Source organism: Mustela lutreola, chromosome 11 (genome assembly GCF_030435805.1).
Source record: "Mustela lutreola isolate mMusLut2 chromosome 11, mMusLut2.pri, whole genome shotgun sequence".
Lineage (NCBI taxonomy): Eukaryota > Metazoa > Chordata > Mammalia > Carnivora > Mustelidae > Mustela > Mustela lutreola.
This window is the reverse complement of record NC_081300.1, coordinates 23,834,403-23,855,677: the sequence shown is the minus strand read 5'-3', so window position 1 is coordinate 23,855,677 and position 21,275 is coordinate 23,834,403. Positions and strand designations below refer to the sequence as shown.

The 21,275-nt window shown below is 41.5% G+C and overlaps 1 protein-coding gene across 1 annotated transcript; it reads left to right on the top strand.

Moving 5' to 3' along the window:
* The first annotated feature begins 5,216 nt into the window (after positions 1-5,216).
* SKA1 (spindle and kinetochore associated complex subunit 1) lies at positions 5,217-20,595 on the top strand. Its single transcript, XM_059140317.1, has 7 exons — positions 5,217-5,386; positions 6,031-6,130; positions 9,209-9,333; positions 10,884-10,981; positions 14,298-14,435; positions 18,070-18,239; positions 19,019-20,595. Exons 2-7 carry the CDS (start codon positions 6,043-6,045, stop codon positions 19,165-19,167), a joined length of 768 nt encoding a protein of 255 aa, XP_058996300.1. The 5' UTR covers positions 5,217-5,386; positions 6,031-6,042; the 3' UTR covers positions 19,168-20,595.
* Positions 20,596-21,275: the final 680 nt, after the last annotated feature.

Sequence of the window (21,275 nt, the reverse complement as noted above, 5' to 3'; positions counted from 1 at the left end):
CTGCAGACTCTTTGGCCCAGCAAGGCACCCAACCTGGGGCTGATCCTAGGACACTAAGATCAGGACCTGAGCCAAAACCAAGAGTCAGATCCCTAACAGACTTCGCACCCAGGCGCCCTTCTTGCTATTCATTTAAATATGTATTCTTGTATGTATTCATTTAAATATGTATTCTTGATCATTTTCTTTATCAATCTCTACATGGTTTCTTCCTTCCTTGACTCTCCCCCTTTTTTTCATTTTCATTGTTAAATGCACTCAACCATTGTTCTGCTTTTCACAATTTCAAGTAATAGTCCACCCCTTTGAGGAATACTCTCAACTTTGGGTCCTTTCCCAATGGGAAATTAGACTCAGAGGGAAAATGATGACCAAGAATAGGAGGGAAAAGAAAGAGTATCCCAGAATCGGTAACCTTCAGATTTCCTTTAATTCAGAGATATGTAGGTTCTTCAATAAGATTTCAGGGTGATGGTGTGCTTAGGTGCCAAGCCATCCTCTACTTCTCCTCTGGGCTCCAAAATCTTCTGCTTCCCTCCTTAACATCAGGTTTTGAATTTCTCACCTTACATTATCTCTGTTGCCAAATATTAGTGATTTTTTGGGAAGAGGATTTAAAAAAATAAAAATTTCTTTGGGGGACTTTTGTTAAGAAGTAGGGAAAGGAAAATCTGTGGGATGGTCTTAGTTCCCCCCTTTTAACTTAAAAGGCCATTACTCAGACAAACCATAAAAGACTCTTAATCTCACAAAATAAACTGAGGGTTACCGGGGGCAGGGGGGTAGGGAGAGGGTGCTTGAGTTATGGACATTGGAGAAGGAATGTGCTATGGTGAGTGCTGTGAAGTGTGTAAACCTGATGATTCACAGACCTGAATCCCTGGAGTAATAATACATTATATGTTAATTTTTTAGAGGCCATTACTCTTCACTTAGTCATGTTTATTTTTAAAAGCAGGTCACAGGAAGACAGAAATAATTTTCAGAAGGAAAAAACCCAAATGCTTTGAGTTAGACAAAATCTCAGAAGTCATCTACTTCTCAAGTTCACAGAGCCAGTTAATAACTGAACTGGGACTAACTAAAGGTTTCCCTGTATTTTTTTTTTTTTCCATTTTCCTCTGTCTCACAAATGGGTAGAATTCTAGATATCAGAGAGGGAGAGAGAGACACACACACAGAGTAGTTTTCAAGCTTCTGACTTTCTTTCTCTACCTCTAATCATACTATATGCCTCTGAGACTTTGTTAAAGGCACCCTGTTGGCCCAGAAATTGGGGCTGTAACAATAAAACTAAAAAACGTACACACTGGATAAAGACTAGGGGAAAAGTATGAGAAGTTTTCTTTTCCCTCTTCTCTCTAGTTTCAAAAAAGAAAACCTCAACCAACCAACCAACCAACAACAACAACAACAACAACAAAAATACCACCAGAGGTATAAATCATTTTAGGGTATGAAACATTGCATAAGTGAGGAGTTTGATTTTCTGGGATGCGTCACCTCAGATGCCATGACATAATGAGAACTGAGAAATGGTTCCTGTGAGAATTGTATTATGAGTATATGCCTTGGATTTTAATGTTGCTCCTTTGAAAATGACTTCAGAAAAAAAATTAAAAGAAGATAGTTTAGTAGGAAATGTAAAAACACAAGCTTGCCTTGAATGTTATTACTTCCCAAAGGGTCAGACCTGTTCGTGATCAGTGATGCATCTCAGATTGTACCACATCTATACAATAGACCTTTCCTCTTCTGAAATGACAGCTATAAAACTGTCCCCAAACTTATTGGTCACTATCCACTGTCAAAACCAGGGGATTATATATTTCCTAAGTTTCCCAGAATGCAGAGTCCTAGGGCTTAAAGAGATTTTTGATCTTTATTCTACAATGAGGACCTTAATTGTTCTGACTTTGGGACATCCAGAAATTAAACTTGACCCCTTGCTGTAAGAAAAAGACAGAAAGGAAGTAAAGTATTTCGTCAAAGTCCATTGGGTATCAAAAGCTTAGAATTCATAAAGAATCTAGAATTGTTCATGTGATAATATACTTCACATGAAGGAATTAAATGATGATGGAAGTCTTTAGGTTCAGAAACATAAAGCATAGGAGCAAGTGACTGACCCTTGCACCCGAGAGGCCGTGGAGCATCATGGGAAAGAGGACAGGCTCTAAATACCGACTTGGGGAAGTTACTTAATTATAAGCCCCAGTTGCTCATCTGTAAAGTATAGGTCATAATTGTAAGTATTCATAAGTTTATTACAGTCTAAACAGGGTAATATGTGTAAAATGCCTGAATTAGATGAAGTACCCAATAAAAGTTTTCTGATATTATTTTTCCCTGGAGACTAGAGTTCACATTGCTTTAACTCTTGATTATATTTCTTGCAAGGACCAGTCCAGCAATTTCTTATATCTTGCTCTTGTAAATATTAATAAAGGGAAACCTCTCTAAGGTGGAATCAGGTGGCTAGAAGGGGAAGCCTTCTATTCTGTGTCAGTTACAGGAAGAATTGTCAATTATAGACCCCAATAGAAGAGTCACCAACAAGAAAGAACCATTAATTATAAGCCCCAGCAGAGAAAGATGTACATAGTATCTCCTAGGAGAAATTAACTCTCTCTGCAACTCAGCCAATGAGAAATCATCATCACTCTGAACTCTTGCTCTTCCCCAGCAAACTTTTGGTCAAAACAACCCTTCCCAACTTCCTCCTCCTCTCCCATAAAATAATGTTTCAGAGACTACTTCTGTCCTACTTTTGGATCCCCTGTTTAGGGTAGGATTATCCTAACTTCCAGCTCCTGAATGTCTAGCCAGTCAGATCATTCCAGCCCCCTAAAAAGGCTGATAAAATAGTTTAAGACTGGGCAGATGACCCAAATTAGGACAATGAGGTGAAATCCTGGGGCTTTTGCCAGATCTGTTGGGAAAGCAAGAACTGCTAACCTATTAGAGTATAAGTCTAGAGGTACCAGAGGTTACCATAGGGAAAAGCCTGCCTGAAAATGGAATTGACACAGAGGAATGCAGAACTGAGATAAGGAGACGGTTCTTTAATAGGATGTTTGAGTTCCTGGGTCCAGCTACAACTGTAGGCACATATGTATGCACACTTTATAATTTTATAAGCCAAAGAAAGTCTTTTTTCCTTGCTTAAGTTGGTTTGGATTGAGTTTCTGTCATTGTACTTGAAATCCTCATAAATAATCCTATATTGGAAAGAAATATGAATCAGGCAGTGCAATCTAATTGCTCAAATTTTCCCCCCACATCCCCCCACCTTGTAATGACTGCCTTTATGCTTTGGTCTTCCTGTTTATTTTCTCATGGGAAAGAATCTGAAAATGTTTGTGTTTGATGCTACAGAGTGCATTTGCGTTGTTATTTTTCTTAGATATTGACATTTGAAGCCTCACATTTAGTCCTACAATGAAAGGCTTTGTTCTGTTAAAGGACTTTAGCTTTAGACAAGTAGGTGTGTCAAAATTAAAAGACAGATTGAAAATGTATCAGCCAAATAATGTGTAACTTATTTGGATTCTAAATCAAACCAATAGTTTTTAAAATAAACAATGATACAATCAGGGGAAACTGAACACTGGCTGGATATTTGTTATTGAGAAATAATTGTTAAAATATTTGTGTGTGATAATGCTAATGTGATTTTTAAAGAGTTTCTATCTTCTGGAGATAAGCATATAAATGTTTTTGGATGGAAAGATACAATATCTGAAATTTGCTTTAAAATATTCCAGTAGGAAAAAAAAATTCCAGTAGGAAAAGGGTGAGAGGAGAGGAGGTACAAATGAAACACGATCTGAGATAAGTTAATAATGGTTGAAGCTGGGGTGATGGGTTGAGCACCGGGTTCACTATCCTATTTTAACTTAAGTTTGAAATTTCCCAGAAATTTTTAAAAGTAATAAGTAGAAACGGCCAAGTATGCTATTTGCCTACCCAGAACCTATGCTCTCCTTCTCCCTTACAAACAGAACCCCTATATGGTTGAGGATGCAATGTAACTGTCTAAATTAAAAAAAAAAAAAAATTAATGATTTTTTTCTTTTAGTCTACTTTGCAGATGTGAATGGCCTGTGGAAAGCAGAGAGAAGCCACTGGGTGTGGCTTCCAAAAAAACTTTTTAAAGATGGTGGCTCAGGGGCGCCTGGGTGGCTCAGTGGGTTAAAGCCTCTGCCTTCGGCTCAGGTCATGATCCCAGGGTTCTGGGATCAAGCCCCGCATCGGGCTCTCTGCTCAGCGGGGAGCCTGCTTCCTCCTCTCTCTCTCTCTGCCTGCCTCTCCGCCTACTTGTGATTTCTGTCTGTCAAATAAATGAATAAAATCTTAAAAAGAAAAAAAAAGAATTATAAAAAAATAAAAAATAAAAAAAATAAAGATGGTGGCTCAGCTGGTAAGTGAGCCTGATACCCCTGCCTCTTCTTTTCTGCTACTGTAGACCGAGATTTGAGGAAGGAACGGGGGTCATCTTGCATCACAGGAAATCCCAAGGCCAGAATGCATGATGCTATGGATGATGTCTTCAAAAGAAAGAAGGAATCTGGATAGTTGATGACTGTGGAGTTGCCACACCAGCTTGGGGATGCTTGCTTGCTTGCTTGCTTGCTTTCTTTCTTTCTTTCTTTCTTTCTTTCTTTTTTTCCCCCCCAACAGGGAGAATTAACCCTTTTTCTTAGTTTAAATTTGTATTTGCCCTTACAGAGGCTGTAAACTCCAGGAAGAGAAGGTCCCTGTCTTGAAGCTCACAAACTGGAGGAATTTTTGAAATTTTCTGGGGTGGTTTTTAGAATATTAGGGCGTGGACCCCACTTCCAGGATGCCTGATTTCAAAGACTTGGGGTCCAGCGTAGGCTTGGGGTCCAGCGTAGGCATTGGAATTTGTAAAAGCTGTCCCTAGTGATTCCAACGTTGTCACCAGCCTGGACACCTACTGTTGGAGCTCACCATTTGATTCCCGGAGCGCGCGAGCCCCGGCAGGCCTGCAGCCGAGACTGGACGAGCGACCGGGATCATCCGGGACCGCCTGGACTGGGAGGAGCTCTGGGCTCCAGCAGACGTGCGCGTCAATCCCCCCCCAGCCCCGCCTTTTTCCCCGCCCCGCCCCCCGCCCCCCCCGCCCCCCCGCCCCGTTGTGGCTCCGCCCCGCTTTGGCCCCGCCCCCTCGGTGGCACTTTAGGGCGCCGGAACTCGAGCAGCCCGCGTTCCGGGAGGGCCGACGTGCGCATGCGCGGCGCGGGGTCCTGGCGGGCACTTTGAATTTCGCTCCCGGAGTCTCTTATCCCGGGCTTCTGAGGCTGGGGTCTCGGCGGCTGGCGATCGTGTAGCGAGTGGCGCTTTGCTCCCGGACCCGCGGCAGGTTGGAATCTGAAGTTGGGGATCCTGCCCTCGGAGGCCGGCGGAGGCATTGTTTGGGCAGAATGGGGGCGCGGGGCCGCCAGGCCGAGCCGAGGGACTGCGCTCCGTCTCCCCACCGTTCGGTTGGCTGCAGTGGATGCTTTAGATCTGTCCTACCCTCGGAATGAATAACTGACTCCTTCCCTTCCCCTCCCTCTGCCTCTGTATCAGCTCCAAACCGTAAAGCTCCAGTCCCCGGCAGCCTGGGAGAAATGCTCACTTGGACTCGTTTCTTTGCCCTTACCGTGTGCTTTCTTTTTAATTCATGTGTACTTTACATTTTTAAAGAAGATTTCGTAGTTGTCTTTATATATAAGTCGTGCATTTGTCCCACTAAGTCCCATGTACTTTGGTTTGGGATGCATTGATTACAGAAGGCTCAAAGACTAGTCAGTATTGGATTCTAGTTAAAAACTGAATTTTGTAGAATTGGAAGAAATTGAGTTTTTCCACTTTCAAGATATGATTTAGTGTATCACATCTGTGGTTCACTTACTGGATCACATTACTGGATCAGTACTGGTAAATGCCTGTATGGATTTTGAAAGTAAACAGAAACTTGTCCTTTCTGTTTTTGTAAATGTTTATTTCTTTATTTTTTCTAAGGAGGATTAAAGGATGGCCTCCTCAGATCTGGAACAATTATGCTCTCATATTAATGAAAAGATTAGCAATATTAAAAGAACTCTGTCACTTAGAAATTGTGGTAAGTAGAACAGATTCCACTGACATAGATGTAAAATGCATTTTAATTATTGTTCCACTTTTAATATCCTAAGTCTGGTTAAGCCTCGACATTTTAACTTTCAAACAGTGGTTTTTTGAAGCGCTCCAGCATTAATAGTTTGAATATAGCAGAGTACTAAAATGTAAGTTATAGTGAACAATGACCTGCATATTAATTAGACTTAATGGCTTGTGTTTTTCTGAGATACACAAGATACAATAGGAAGATTTGAAGGTTATCTGGCATTTGTGGTGGTAAAGCTAGAGATACTGAAAGGTAAGGGGTAAAAATAGAAGTGAAAAAGGCCCACAGGGGTAAAAATAGCCCATTCTCCATCTAGCAGCTTGCTTTGCAGGAATCTGATCTTTATATATGACTAGGAAACAACTGATTGAAAATGTCCAGTTTTCTAATGTCCAGAAGCTTGGAGGTTGTAACCATCTTCCAGAATATTCAGAAGGGCTGAAAGAGGATGAGGCAATGACAGTGCAAAGAAATGGGTGATACTAGTCCAGTCTGGGAAAATACTGTTTACAAAAATTGTGAGCTCCCGAGTCTATGTTAGGAGAGCTTAAGATTTATTTATAGGCAGAATTCTATTTGCTGGGAAAATTGTAGTGAATTTCACTGTAGTTTGTACTGTGAATTGATAATTTAAGACATTCTTAAGAATATGAAATTATAATGTTGAAATGCCCGTTTGAATTATACATGTCCTTCTAGGGACTTTCGTATTCTTCATTTCTTGTCGAGAACCTTCAGTAAAGGAACACCACCCATTGTACAATTTACGGCTTACTTTCTCTGTAGAAAGTACAAGCTGAGGGGAGTGTGGGTTCTTCTCCAGCTCTCTCATTTCACACATGACTCTCAGAAGTCAAGTCACTTGCCGAGCTCCCTAGCTCATGGTGGTCGGTTGGAACTACCGTTTTGGATCCTGATTCCCAGTCTAGTATTCTTCCTACTTCTGTGCCACTTTTATTGAATAACCCAAAAAGGACATCTAGATTTTTAATGTCTTGTTTAGCCTTTTCTTTCCAGGGGCATGATTACTGTATGATAAAAAGATAAAATTTAGAGACCTCTAAAACAACTAAACCTTGAATTCAAATGACCCCACCAAAGCATGAGGTTTGCCGAAGCAATGTGACTTATTAGATCATTACACACTATCATTTGTATGTGGAGAGAATGATTTGTCTATTTGGTTCCATCGCTTATTTATTTATTTATTTATTTATTTTTAAAGATTTTATCTATTTGACAGAGATCACAAGTAGGTAGAGAGGCAGGTAGAGAGAGACGGGGGAGGTGGGGAGCAGACTCCCCTCTGAGCAGAGAGCGCAAAATAGCTTTTCACTAGGTTTGTTGACCCACTACAGAGCATAGGGCATTCAGATATCTCTGTCATTTACTTTTTTTCTGAAGTCACATGTCTGAGTCATGCTTATTTAATTTATTTATTTATTTAAAGATTCTATCTATTTATTTTGATAGAGATTACAAGTAGGCAGAGAGGCAGGCAGAGAAAGAGAAAGAGAGGGAAGCAGACCCCATGCTGAGCAGAGAGCCCAATGTGGGGCTTGAGTGTTTTACTAGATTTCCAGGCACAATGTTCAACCCATCTTATATATACGTTGTTGCTTATCTTCACAGTAACCTTGAGGTAGGTGCTGGTGTCTCTGACTTTAGGTCTTGGACCTTCTGGCCATTTCACACTACAGCCTCCAGAATCTACAGATATGGTTGAATTGTGCTTTTCTTTATTTTTCTCCCCATCTCCCTAATAGTGTCTTTACTTACGTACATTTCATTGGTTATTAGAAGTAAAGATGGAAATACTTGATTATGATGATAGTTTTTCTTTTGTGCTTCTGATCTCATAAAAAATTTTTTTTATTCCTACTTTTATTTCTAGGGAGGAGGAGACTCTGGTTTTCCCATTCTCAAATCTATGGATTTGAGGGGTGCTGGAGGGGGCGTTGGGAGTATGAGAGCATGCTGCTTTATAAACGCCTGATGTTTGTTTCTGTCAAAAACTCCAGGCTTATGACTAGCCTGTGACTTTTATGTTACTTTTTCTGTTTAATATGAATCTCAAACCCAAGTGCATCCCAAGCCAGTACTACAGATTATAAAGAGAAGCTCTCCCCCATCTTCCCCATACCCTTGAGAACCAATCTAAAACAAAAGCTTCTCTCCCTGGCCAGTGACAGAATTTTGAGGAATGCAATTTCACTGAAGGTTTACCCCATGAATGAGTCTCCTTTGGGATTCTCACTTCCAACACCCTGTGCTTTGAGTTATCAAAGCCTTGGTTCTTGACCCCATTAAAACGAATGTGTTGGGTTGCTGAGACTGGTAAACAACTCTCTCCAGGTTTCCTCTGCACACCCAGTTGGGGCTGTTGTAGCATCAGCTCCCCCATATTGCCTGTGTGGGTCTGTCTTCATGCCAAAGCCATTGGAGATTTATCATGTTCTCATGAAAGCTCAACTGTAGAAGGGTTGAGGGTAGAAGGGCTTTTTTTTTTTTGTGTGTGTGTTTTTAATCCAACATTTCTAGGTGTTTTATTATAGTGGAGGACTTTGCCAAAATCAAGGGACTCAGGGGACACTTTGTACTTACCTCTCCCTTCCTTCACTACCATATTACTTAGAAATGAGGTCTTAAGATTATCCATGGAGGGCGCCTGGGTGGCTCAGTGGGTTAAAGCCTGTGTCTTCAGCTCAGGTCATGATCCCAGGGTCCTGGGATCGAGCCCTGCACCTGGCTTTCTACTCAGCAGGGAACCTGCTTCCCTTCCTCTCTCTCTGCCTGCCTCTCTGCCTACTTGTGATCTCTGTCAAATAAATAAATAAATAAAATCTTAAAAAAAAGATTATCCATGGAGACAAGTTCTAGAACCTGAAACAGTAGTCCTTTCTCCTCCCCCAAGTGTCTCTCTCAGGTAAAGCTCTGGCCCAAGAGTTTAATTGGGTTGAGATTGAGAAGAATACGGTGTGCTAATACTTTTCTGTATACTTGATTTTTCATTATCTCTTTGTTTACTAATAGGTCAGGAACCTGCCTTGAGGACTAAATTAGATAAAATAGGAGATGAGATCATTGTAGTAAATGAACTTCTAAATAAATTGGAATTGGAGATTCAGTATCAAGAACAAACCAACCATTCACTCAAGGTAATGTTTTTACAATGAAGAAACGAAAGGGCAATAAATACAAACTGCCTAATCGCCAGGGAATTCTGGATTCTTTACATTCCAAATGTTCTTGCTGTAAATTATTATTAATGGTATACACTGTATCTTCTTAGTATAAAGGACTCCAGAGCTCCTCAGGTGTTTGTTTCTTTATGTGGGTAGCCAGTGAAATTGAACTATACGGAAAAGGAAGATTTCCTAAATAAATCTTGGTAGCATTAATTTAAACGAATGATCTGATAGAGTGATGTGGAAGGAACACCTAGCCTGGGCTGAGGAGATGCAGATTCTCGCCCTGGCTGCGCTCAGCACCTTCTGCCACCCTGAGAAAGCCCTTTTACCTCTTTGGGTCTTGTGGTCATCCTTTGGAAAATAATGGGTCATACTGAAGGATTTCTTAGGTCCTTCTATTCTGCATTTCTCTGTTCTATGAAGTGTAATATAAGGATTCTCAAGTACAGAAAAATTTGAGTCTCAGTCACACCCCATTTTGATTTAAATAAGCTTTCTAACTGACTAAGCTAATGAGAGTGCTTGTGTACTTCTGGGAAAATACACAACCTGTACATAGTTACCTCGTGCTGTTGGAGCTATTGGTGGGTTCCCTGAGATTAAACGAGGTGGCCTCTATGGTCCCTTTCAGCCTTATAATCCTTAATTTTTTCCATTTAAAATAATCCGTTTTTCCACTATAGGAATGGGCATGAATCCTACTACTGCTGAAATGAAATTAGTGGCTATGAATGTCATTCATAGAAAGAATTTCATCTTAGAAAGAAAGATGTCCTATAAATTCAAAACAGAAAGCAATATTGGTTTCAGTTCTAACCTATCCAGGAGTGCCCAGAGTTAAGTGTGGGCCTAAAGAACATTACGTTCAGAATGGAAGGCTATTTAGAATTTTTGTTCATCTTACGATTGAGAATCAGAAGTCAGCAATCTAAAGGTGTTGAGTATTTTTCTTATTAAATTTGCATGAGTTCATAGCCTCAAGTTCTAGCGAAAGGTAAAGACAAAACAAAAGCAAAGCACTCAGAAGCCAGTGGAAATTTCCATTAAGCCAGGGTATGTGGGTGTCAGCGATGCTGGTGGTTCTGAGGAGCGTCTCGGACGTGTGCTCCAGCCATGCACCATCCTCCTGGCGCTGATGTACAGATAACACCGGGGAATGTTTGTTAAGTCGACAAAAGCAATTTACTAGAATGACAAACAAAAATCCTTCATGCATTTTTTAGTTGCTCTCCAAGGTGACATGTCAACCCTCCCTGCTGTAATGTGATTATAACCATTGTTCTCTGAAAACCAGTAGAGAAAGCTACTGTATTGCCATCTAAAACCAGCTCTGGAAACCAGAGGGTTTGTAAAAAAAATAATGCTACAGGCAGTGCTTTCCCACCTCCTGTGTTCTGAACACTCCCAGTTACTGTCATTGTGGTTGTGATTGCGCTCTTTACAGTGTCTTAAAACACACACTGGTGGGACAGACGCTTACTTGGGAGCTTTTTTTTTTTTTTTTTTTTTAATTTTAGGAACTCTCTGAATCCCTTGAAGAGGATTATAAAGACGTGGAGCATCTCAAAGAAAACATTCCTCCCCATTTGCCTCAAGTAACAGTAAGCCAGAACTTGTAAGTGTATTTATAATGATTCTTGCTATCTGCATTTATCAAACTCTTCAACACCTCAGCTCTTTGCTTTCTTATGGACTTGTGGTTTTGTTAGTGTTTGTTAGTTTTCTTAACATTTATCCTAGAAATAGTTATCCTGCTGCCTCCGCAGAAATCATCGCGCGTCTTTCCCATGGGCGAGTGTCTGCGAGGCTCTCTTTTCCCACTTTGTCTCGTTTCTTTACCTCAGACCAGAGTTGGTCAACCTCGGCCATCTTCAGCCAGATGATTCCTTGTTGTGAGGACAGTGAGGAGGTTCAGTAGCATGCCTGATCTCCGTCTACCAACTACATGCTAAGGGGACCCCCCATGCCCCCAGCCGCACCCATGCCCAGTTGTGACAATGAAAAAATGTCTCCTCACATTGCCATGTGTCCTCTGGGGGACAGACTCTCCCTGATCCTTGAGAACCACTGTCTTAGGGCAAAAATAAGCTTAATGAAGTTCCCATCTTATAAACAGCCAAAGGAACAAAACACTTAGCTTTTCTTCCCTCCCCCACAACTAGTGTCCCCTGTGTGTCCCCCACCAGTATGTGTTTGCGCCTCCCCTTTTCCCCAGAGCCCCCCTCCGCCTGTCCCTGGGCTGCTAGTACCACCACACTTAGGAAGCTGACCCAGAAATTCCCCTGCAGCCCCGATCCTTCTTTCCAGATTGTATTTCGCTGTCTCTTTGTTTCTGAAACGCTGTGTTCTGCTCTGTCCCAGTGCTCCGTGGTCATCCCGCACCTCTGACTTGGCTGCCTCCCGTTTCTCTGCCCTCCTTTAAATTACGGGCGTCTCCTAAAGCTGTGTTTGGCCCACGCTTACCTTCCACCATAGTCAGTGCCCTCAAATGTCCCAACTCCAGCCTTGACGTGACCTCTGCTGCTTGCCAGGAGCCTAGCACATGAGCTGTTCCCTCCAGCTCTGCATGTCTGAGGCCAAACCGACCAGTTCCTTGTTACCAACCCATCGTGCCTGCTGCCTTCCCCCCTTCCCCTGGACAGGAGCTGGGTACCTTCCGCCTGTCTTTCTCTCTGTAGCCCTCAGCCATGCACGCTGCCTCTATAGGGTTTTGTCTGTCGCAGCCCTCTCTTCTGTTCTCATCGGCTGGCTCTGAGTGCGATCTCCCATCATCCCATGTCTTTGTGATTTGAGAGCTCCTGTGCTTTGTCCTTCCGTGGTTGCACTGCTCCCCCTCTCCAGGCATCTGCCACCAAAGTTACATTTCTAAAAGGGGGTTCCAAGGGTGTAAAAACATTCCATGCGTAATATAAAAAAAATTTTTTTTTAAAGATTTTATTTATTTATTTGACAGACAGAGATCACAAGTAGGCAGAGAGGCAGGCAGAGAGAGAGAGAGAGAGAGAGAGAAGCAGGCTTCCTGCAGAGCAGAGAGCCCGATGCAGGGCTCGATCCCAGGACCCTGAGATCATGACCCGAGCCGAAGGCAGCAGCCCAAACCACTGAGCCACCCAGGCGCCCCGATATAAAAATTTTTAACTTCTGAAATGTATCATATATATCCAGAAAAGTGACTAACCATTATTTGTGCAAATTGAAGAAGAATTAAACAAACATCAGTGTATCTAACTTTCAGATTAAGAAATACGATATTACCTGTACCTCACAACCCTTCTTCTCTTGCAGACCTTTCCTTTATCAAAGAGGTAGCCATCCTGCTGTTTGTGATAATCATACTCTTGCACATGTGTTTCTATAAACATGATGCTGCTTAAATTTGAAAAACTGAAAGGAAGGCATGAGCCTTGCCGTGTGGGAGATGAGCCACATTACTGCGGATGGTTGAAGTTCTCTAGAAAAAGATAAGCTCCACAGAGTACTTGCCATGGTCAGGCTCCCCTGCAGTGTCCCTGCAAGAAGAGAAAATGGTGGGTGAGGTCATGAATGAAAGCTCGGAGCCGAGGTCATCACAGGACATCTGCCAGGATTGTGCCGTGGGCTGGACATCAGACAGCCAGCAGGAATATGGCTTGGGGAATAGGAGGAATTTTCTTCTCCCGACCTCACTGTGGCTTAGTTTCAGCTTTCAGCCAAGGTCATAGCAGAACCTTTCTGTAGCTTGAAATGGTTCTTTTCAGCTGACAGTCGCAGCAGAGCATGAAGGAAAAAAATCAGGAATTTCTCTTAGCATCTGGTGAAGACAAGCAAGTAGAGCCAAGAGTCTGCCAGGCTCACCATGAAGTCTCATGTTAACACTCATGGAAGGTTGATGGTACCATAGCATTGGCCATCTTCATCTCGACAACCTAACAATATGTCCATCTGCAGTCATGGCGCCTCAGTCGGGCCTGGTTCCCTCATGTCTGGTGCTCAGCTGTCATCTTGGGGTCTCATCTTCCTGTGTTTCTGGGATTCCCTTCACTTGCTCTTGGGTTGGATCTGCTCTGTGTCCTGTCTCCCATTTCTGTTTCGGAGTAGTCGAGCCAGCATGGCTTCACTTGCTGCTGCCAACAAGGGTCTGTTCCTTTCCTGGCAGCTAAATCACCCAGAAGCTACAGCCTATTTCTAGACTCTTAGCTAGTGGGGTAGGAACTATATTAGGCTTCTCACTGACTCTAAAAATTGGGTAGGACTGAAGCCAAAAGTTCTATGCTCATTGCTGGCAACTAAAATGAATCTGCAACAGGCAGAGACTGATACTAGCAACCAGTGGGATAAACTAGAAAAATAGAAGTATAAGAAGATTAATGTTTCTATGTTCAGAATTATGGAGTCAGGAAGAGAAGCTGTTTAGAGGTTAAGATAAATTTGACTTGACACGTATTGACTTTGAGAAGCCAGTGGGATAACCGATGAAGACGTTTAGCCTAGGTACAGCATACACCCGTGTTTTGGGTGTGTAAATATAATTCTACTACTAAAGATTTGGGGACTTCTTTTTTCAGTATTCTCTTCACTATTCAGATCTTCATGAACGATAGGAGAAGGGGCAGCAAAAATTTTTGGATAGGGGCGCCTGGGTGGCTCAGTGGGTTGAGGCCTCTGCCTTCGGCTCAGGTCATGATCTCAGGGTCCTGGGATCGAGCCCCGCATTGGGCTCTTTGCTGGGTGGGGAGCCTGCTTCCTCTTTTCTCTCTGCCTGCCTCTCTGCCTACTTGTGATCTCTGTCTGTCAAATAAATGAGTAAAATCTTAAAAAAAATTTTTTTGGCTATACAATTATAATAAGGTGAATCTTGTATTTGTTAACGGATTGTTTTCAGTTGGGAAAACTTCCTAGTATGCTATGAAATTCTGATGATCGCTTGTACCTCTGTGCATCTCTGTCTGCAGTGCTAATGTCTCAGATCTTGACCCTGAGGAACCAGTCAAAGTTGAGGAAACCGCAGCCACAAAGAAGCCCCCAAAAGAACAAAGAAGTATAAAAGAAATGCCGTTTATAACTTCTGATGAATTTAATGGCATTCCAGCGTAAGTATTTAAGATAAAATTTTAACGTTCAACTCTTTAGGTCAACATACATGATTGTTTACATCCTAAAGCCTGATTATATTCACAGTGTGCTGTGTTCAAATATTGATCTTTTCTCAACTAGTCTTACCTCAGACAATGAAAATGCAGGAAACCTTTAGTTGAAGATGGTTAAAATCATGGTTTTTATTTGGTCTAGAGCTCTTCAGAGCAAGATCTAGAGATGGGTCAGGGTATTGCTGAGTCCTCTCCAGGACCATTTCGTGGTCCAGATTTATCCAGTTACATTTTAAAAGTAGCTGTTTTGGGGTGCCTGGGTGGCTCAGTTGGCTAAGTGTCCATATCTTGTTTTCGGCTCAGGTCATAATTTCAGGGTTGTGAGATCAAGCCCTGCGTTGGGCTCCTCACTCAGCTTCAAGTCCGCTTGTCCCTCTCCCTCTTCCCACTTGTGCTCTCTTGGGCTCCCTCTCTCAAATAAATAAATGAAATCTTAAAAAAGAAAAAAAGTAGCTTCAGTTTTGGTGAATTTTAAGGAACGTGTGCTGTATAGGTTTGAGAATTAGAATGGCAAATGTTGTGTGTGTTTGGTTTCCATTTGCTCTTCAACTTATGCCACACATATGTTTGAGTGTGTGTTCTGTTCCGGGCTATGGGTCACTGAGAACAGTGCAGGGGTGAGTAAGACAAGATTCCTTCCCTGGAAGGAGGTCTGCTTTGCTCTTTACGGAAGACAGTAATGGAGAGCCCATGATGGAAACTCCTGTTTGTTTGTTTAAAGATTTATTTATTTATTTTAGAGGGGTGGGGGGAGAGAGAAAGATCCAGACCCCCCACTGAGCACAGAGCCCCATGCAGGGCTCCACGTGGGGCTTCATCTCATGACCCTGAGATCATGACTTGAGCTGAAATCAAGAATCAGACTCTTCACTGACTGAGCCACCCAAGTGCCCCTGGAAACTCGTGTTTTTAAACTCTCATCGTTCCAGGGCTTTGCTTAACTTCTTGGCTTTATATTGTTGCATATTGTATGTTTTCATTTTACAAATAACAGCTTTTTAGAAAATGTTGTCAGAAAAAAACTTAACTGTCGTTCTGCCACCCAGATAAGATGGAGTATTTCCTTTCAGATTTTAATTTCACATATATAATAGGTTGTTTCTGATTGTCATTACAACAATGTAGTTATACTGCTATTAGAGCTTACTTGCTTTTTTTATTATGAGCATTTTGCCATTGTTAACTATTATTGTAAACTTGGATTTATTAGTTGTGTTAGATTTCCTTAAAATGAGACTGACCTTTCTCTTTAATCTTTTTTTTTATCAGTCATTTATTTTATGATAGCTTTATATTCATGAAAATTTTGTTTGATGCTATTCAATTTTTTAAACTGTTATTTTTGTTGCTCATTGGCTGACCTAAAGAAAGAAGCAAATGTCTGTGAGGAACAGTGGAGTAGATGGGCTTTTATAAAATGCTTCTGTGAAGAGATGAAGGAAATTAGGATAGTCTTGGTAGAGTATTCATTTATTCATTTTTAAGCTGAGGGGTTATTTACTGACTGAGAGAACTTAGATGATTGGGATAAGGAAAAATGTATTCCAAGCATTGGGCTTTTCTTTATTTTATCTTTAAAAAATTAATACTGAGGGTAGAGTTAAGATAGAGAACATTGACAGAGGTGGGGGTGGGCACTGAGGAAATTAAGATAATAGTTCAGAGGACTTAAAGGAATTGCTTTGTGGGGAGCTATAGGATCAACAGTTTGTAAGAATTATAGTTACAAACAACAGAAGCAAAAATGAATTTAGAAAAGAAGAGAATAGGGGCTCATGGGCTCATGAATATTTTTTAAATATTCAGTTGTTTAAGGCTCTGCCTTTGGCTCAGGTCATGTTGTTGGGGTCCTGGGATCGAGTTCTGCATCAGGCTCCCTGTGCAGGGGGAGTCTGCTTCTTCCTCTCCCTCTGCCTGCCACTCGCCCTGCTTGTAGGTGCGCGCTCAGCTCTCTCTCCCTCTCTCAAATAAATAAGATTCTTAAATAAAAGAAAAGAAGAGAGTAGTGAAAATGAATGTTTTTTGGCTAATATATTATTATTAATATATTATTTATATTTTATCATTTACATATTAATATGTTATATTGTTTATATTATATTAGTATATGATTATTATATATAGTTATAATATATGTTATTTCATATTATAGAAGTTTTGATTAGGAGGAGAGGTGAAGGGCAGCGTTTCACATACTGAATCCACAGTTTATTGAAGGGAAAAATTGAGGCAAGTGATTGGGTTTTGTTTTTGGCGTGTGCAGAGAAACTGAGTCTCCTGTTTCAGCCTTATTCTAAGACTGTATGGTGACTGGGAGGATGGCAAGAGGGAGATGGGTTTGGAAGAGTGGATTCAGCTGCACACTGGCTCCCCTCTCCCTGCAACTCGCCCCCAGACCCTGTCCTCTGCCAGCTGCACTATTGGCTCTCTGTCCTGATGGTCGTCACCATCTTTGTTGTGGTCTTTGTTGTCCATCTTCCCTTCCTCTCCTCCCCTTTCTTTCTCAGAACAGATAAGTTAGCAGAAAACCAGAGTGGTATAGTCATGTCAGCTACTTAATATATATTTATATATATATATATATACATTATTTTTAAAAAATATTTAATTAATTTATTTATTTGACAGATCACAGGCAGGCAGAGAGAGGCGGGGAAGCAAGCTCTCTGCTGAGCCCGATGCGGGGCTCGATCCCAGGACCCTGGGATCATGACCTGAGCTGAAAGCAGAGGCTTTAATCCACTGAGCCAACCAGGCACCCTTATTTATATATATTTTTAAAGATTTTATTTATTTATTTGATAGAAAGAGAGGGAACACAAGCAAGGGCAGAGGGAGAGGGAGAGGGAGAAGCAGGCTTCCCGCTGACCAGGGAGCCCGATGCGGGGTTCGATCCCAGGACGGACGCTGGGATCGTGACCCTAGCCAAAGGCAGACACTTAACAACTGAACTACCCAGGTGTCCCTTTACTTAATATTTAAGTTTTTCTTTTCCTTGCTCACAAACATTTAAAGATATTTAAATAAACTTCTCTCTTGCAGTTAACCAGCAAGAGACCCTGTTTTAAATTGTAGTATTTGAGACCCTTTTTTAAATTGTAGTATTAAGTCTGAGTATTAAGGCAGTAAGTATTAAGGCAAAGAATGGAGATGAATACATCCAGATATAAATAGGAAGTTAAGCGACCGATACTCTGTTTCTATTTAATTTTTCAGCTATTGAGATGTGTTGATTTGGAAGTTGATATACATTTTTAAAAAATATTTATTTATTTATTTTGGTGGGGGTTGGGGCAAGGGGAAAGGGAGAGAAAAAAATCTCCAGCAGACTCCATGCTAAACGTGGATCTGGACACTGGGCCCCATCTCACGACCCTGAGATAATGACCTGAGCTGAAACCAAGAGTTGGACGTTCAACCAAGTGAGCCACCCAAGTGCCTATACATATGTATGTATTTTTATGAAGAGTTCTAATAGCTTTGCTTCTGTATAAAGTCATCATACATAAACACTTTTCAAAGAAAAAATAATTTTGTATAATGATTCTTTAAAAATTAATCACATACTTATTTGCAGGTACATGAAATCTCGCTTAACCTATTGTCAAATTAATGATGTTATTAAAGAAATCAACAAGGCGGTGGTTAGTAAATACAAGATCCTACATCAACCAAAAAAGTCCATGAGTTCCGTGGCCAGAAATCTCTACCACAGATTTATTGACGAAGAAACGAAAGATACCAAAGGTAAAAATGAAAGCTTATATATGTGTGCATGTTTGGAGTGCAACTAAATCGTGAGAAACGAGGTGAATTCTAGAAAATTCTGAATCTAGAGAGGTAGTTCTCAACCAGGAGTGGTTTTCCCAGTAGGGCACGTTTTCTCCATGGCTGGAGATAATTCGGGTTGTTACAGCTAGGGCTGAGCTGCCACTGGTGTCCAGAGACTAAAAGCACAGTTGAGTACAGTGCACAAGACCGCTGCCACGGAAAGAAATACCTAGCTCCAGGTGTCTCTACTTTCGAGGCGGAGAAACACTGCTTTAGAGTCTATTATAAAGCTCTACCCAGTGTTTTCAGAATTGGAGTAGTAATGAAAACACTTACCACGTACCAGATAGTGTATTGAGAGCTCTAGTCCTCACATCTTACGAGCTATGTTACCCCCATTTTGCAGATGAGGCAGAGAGAGCGTCCCGTTCTTGTCCGAGGTCAGCCAATTAAGGGATGGAGTTGCCAGTGATTTCATTCTCTTAACCACTATCCCGTATTTCTTCTTGAAAAGTCAGTTCAGAAGATATCAGCAGACAGCTAGTAATACAATAAGCAGGGCTACACTTCGCTAAACATCATGCAACTTCAGTTGAGAGAATACTGATAATTTCACCGAGGATATCTGTTCTCAACTTTGGCTGCCTAATGATAGTAAACATGATCCATGTTATTCATGGTCACAATGTAATCCCTTTAAATCTCATCCTGAAAGTTGTCCTTATGAAAAGTAGTACTAATATCTTTATTTTCAGGTCACTATTTCATAGTGGAAGCTGACATAAAGGAGTTCACAGCTTTGAAAGCTGACAAGCGGTTTCACGTGATACTGAATATCTTACGACACTGCCGGAGGCTCTCAGAGGTCCGCGGGGGAGGCCTTACCCGATATGTCATAACTTGAAGCCCGTGTGCTCTTTTGAACTGGCCAGATATGGGGTGTAGGCCACTCCCGTGGTTTCCTTATATGTGATTTCTTTATAAATGATTTCTTTGGCTTTTTCATTTTCTTTTCTAGCTTCCTATAAAAACAAATTTTTAGGAGGTAAAGCACATATATTTTAAAATTCATTTTCTTTCAGAACGTATTTAACCCCCTACCAGATGAACCTCTGTGCTAGGTATATAATGGAACTAAAAAATATTCATGGTTAATTTTTGTGTTTAGTGACAGTGCTGTAGACCTCAATAAGATAGATGCACATGTGATAATGGAAGAAAAAGTTCAAGAAGATAAGGTCAAAGATACCCTATCTTTTTTTTTTTTTAAGTAGGCTCCACACCCAGCATGGAGCTCAGCACAAGGCTTGAACTCACGACTCTGAGATTAAGATGTGAGCTGAGACCAAGAGTCAGACACTTAACTAAGCCACTCCGGTGCTTCAGTGATACCCAGGCTCTTTAGAATTAAAGGTTGTTAATGTCAAAATTCTATCAATGGCATTTCAGTCTACAGGCAGAAGTTGGATTTATAGGCAGCCCCCCTCCCTGGGATGATTCTGCTTTCCCATGTGTTGTTAGGGAACAGCTTACCTGAAATGCATTTGGTATGGACCAATCCATAAACATCAACTATAATGAAATTGTAATAAAAATATACTGAGATGAAAAAAATGATAAAATAACACATAAGCGGTTTGATAGTTGTCGTGGAAAATGGGTGGTTGAATTGCAAGAATTGTGGATGTTTCTCTTGTGCACTTATGGAGACTGGCTATGTGTGTTTTAGTCAGAGTTCTCCAGAGATACAGAACCAATAGGAGGTAGATATATGGAGAGAGAGAGAGAGGTGATGACAAATCGGTTGAGAAGTCCCTCGATCTGCCGTCTGCCAGCTGGAGACCGAGGAAAGCCGGGCCTGAGAAGCAGAGAGCATGAGATGTGGCTCCAGCAGTGAGGCGGAAAAAAGAAGTGAATGCCTCTTTCTTCCGCCTTTTCTTGTATTCGGGTCATGCGCAGATGGGATGATGCCCACACACACTGGGGAGGGCGGTCTACCGAGTCTACAGATTCAAATGCTCATCCCTTCTGGAAACGCCCTCGCAGAGGCGTCCAGAAACAAGGTTTAGTGTGGGCACCCTGTGGCCAGTGCAGGTGACACATAAAGTGAACTCTCACAGTCTCTGTGCCGTCTGCTGGGTAGATGGATCCTTGTAGCCCAGTGAAAACTCATCGAGGCCTGGTGGCCTGGTGAATACAATACACTCCCTGTGAGGACCACAGAGTATATTAGAGGCACTACTTACTGTCATCCTTCCTCCCTAATTTAAATGCAGATGTGTTTAATCTTTCATGTCTTGCTTTAAATAAAAATAATGGCATTATTCTTTAAGTCTTACTTGATTTCTCTCTATATATTGTCATTTTCTATAAAAGACCATTTTATCTGCTTGAAATATTCTTGAAACTCATAGTGAACAACTGTCCATAAATGTGTCTAACTCTTGTAGAATGGATACTGAGGAAAGCAATTAGTCTCTATTTTAATCATTAGCACATAATCAGTTTGTTACATTAATTTGGGCATACATTGATGGACTTGTATTCATCAAAGAATAATAAAGACATTAATTTTCAAACAAGAACTAATCTCTTGGGACGCCTGGGTGGCTCAGTCATTGGACGTCTGCCTTCGGCTCAGGTCATGATCCCAGGGTTCTGGGATCAAGTCCCGAATCAGGCTCCCTGCTCAGCGGGGAGTCTGCTTCTCCCTCTCCAACTCCCCGTGCTTGTGTTCCTGCTCTCGCTGTCTCTCTCTGTCAAATAAATAAAATCTTGAGGGAAAAAAAAGAATTAATCTCTGTTACATGAACTTTATTTTCAAGTCAATAACAGGGTTGTTCCACTTCCTCATTTTTGTAAATGACACCTTTAAAGATCTATGTTTGGATGCATCTCGCGGTCCTGGGGCTCTGCCCTCAGGTGTACCCCTCACCCTTCGCTCTCCAGCTTCTCTACAGTAGCTGGCAGCCTTAAGCCCCCTTCCTCGGCAGTCCATGGTGCCCACGGCAT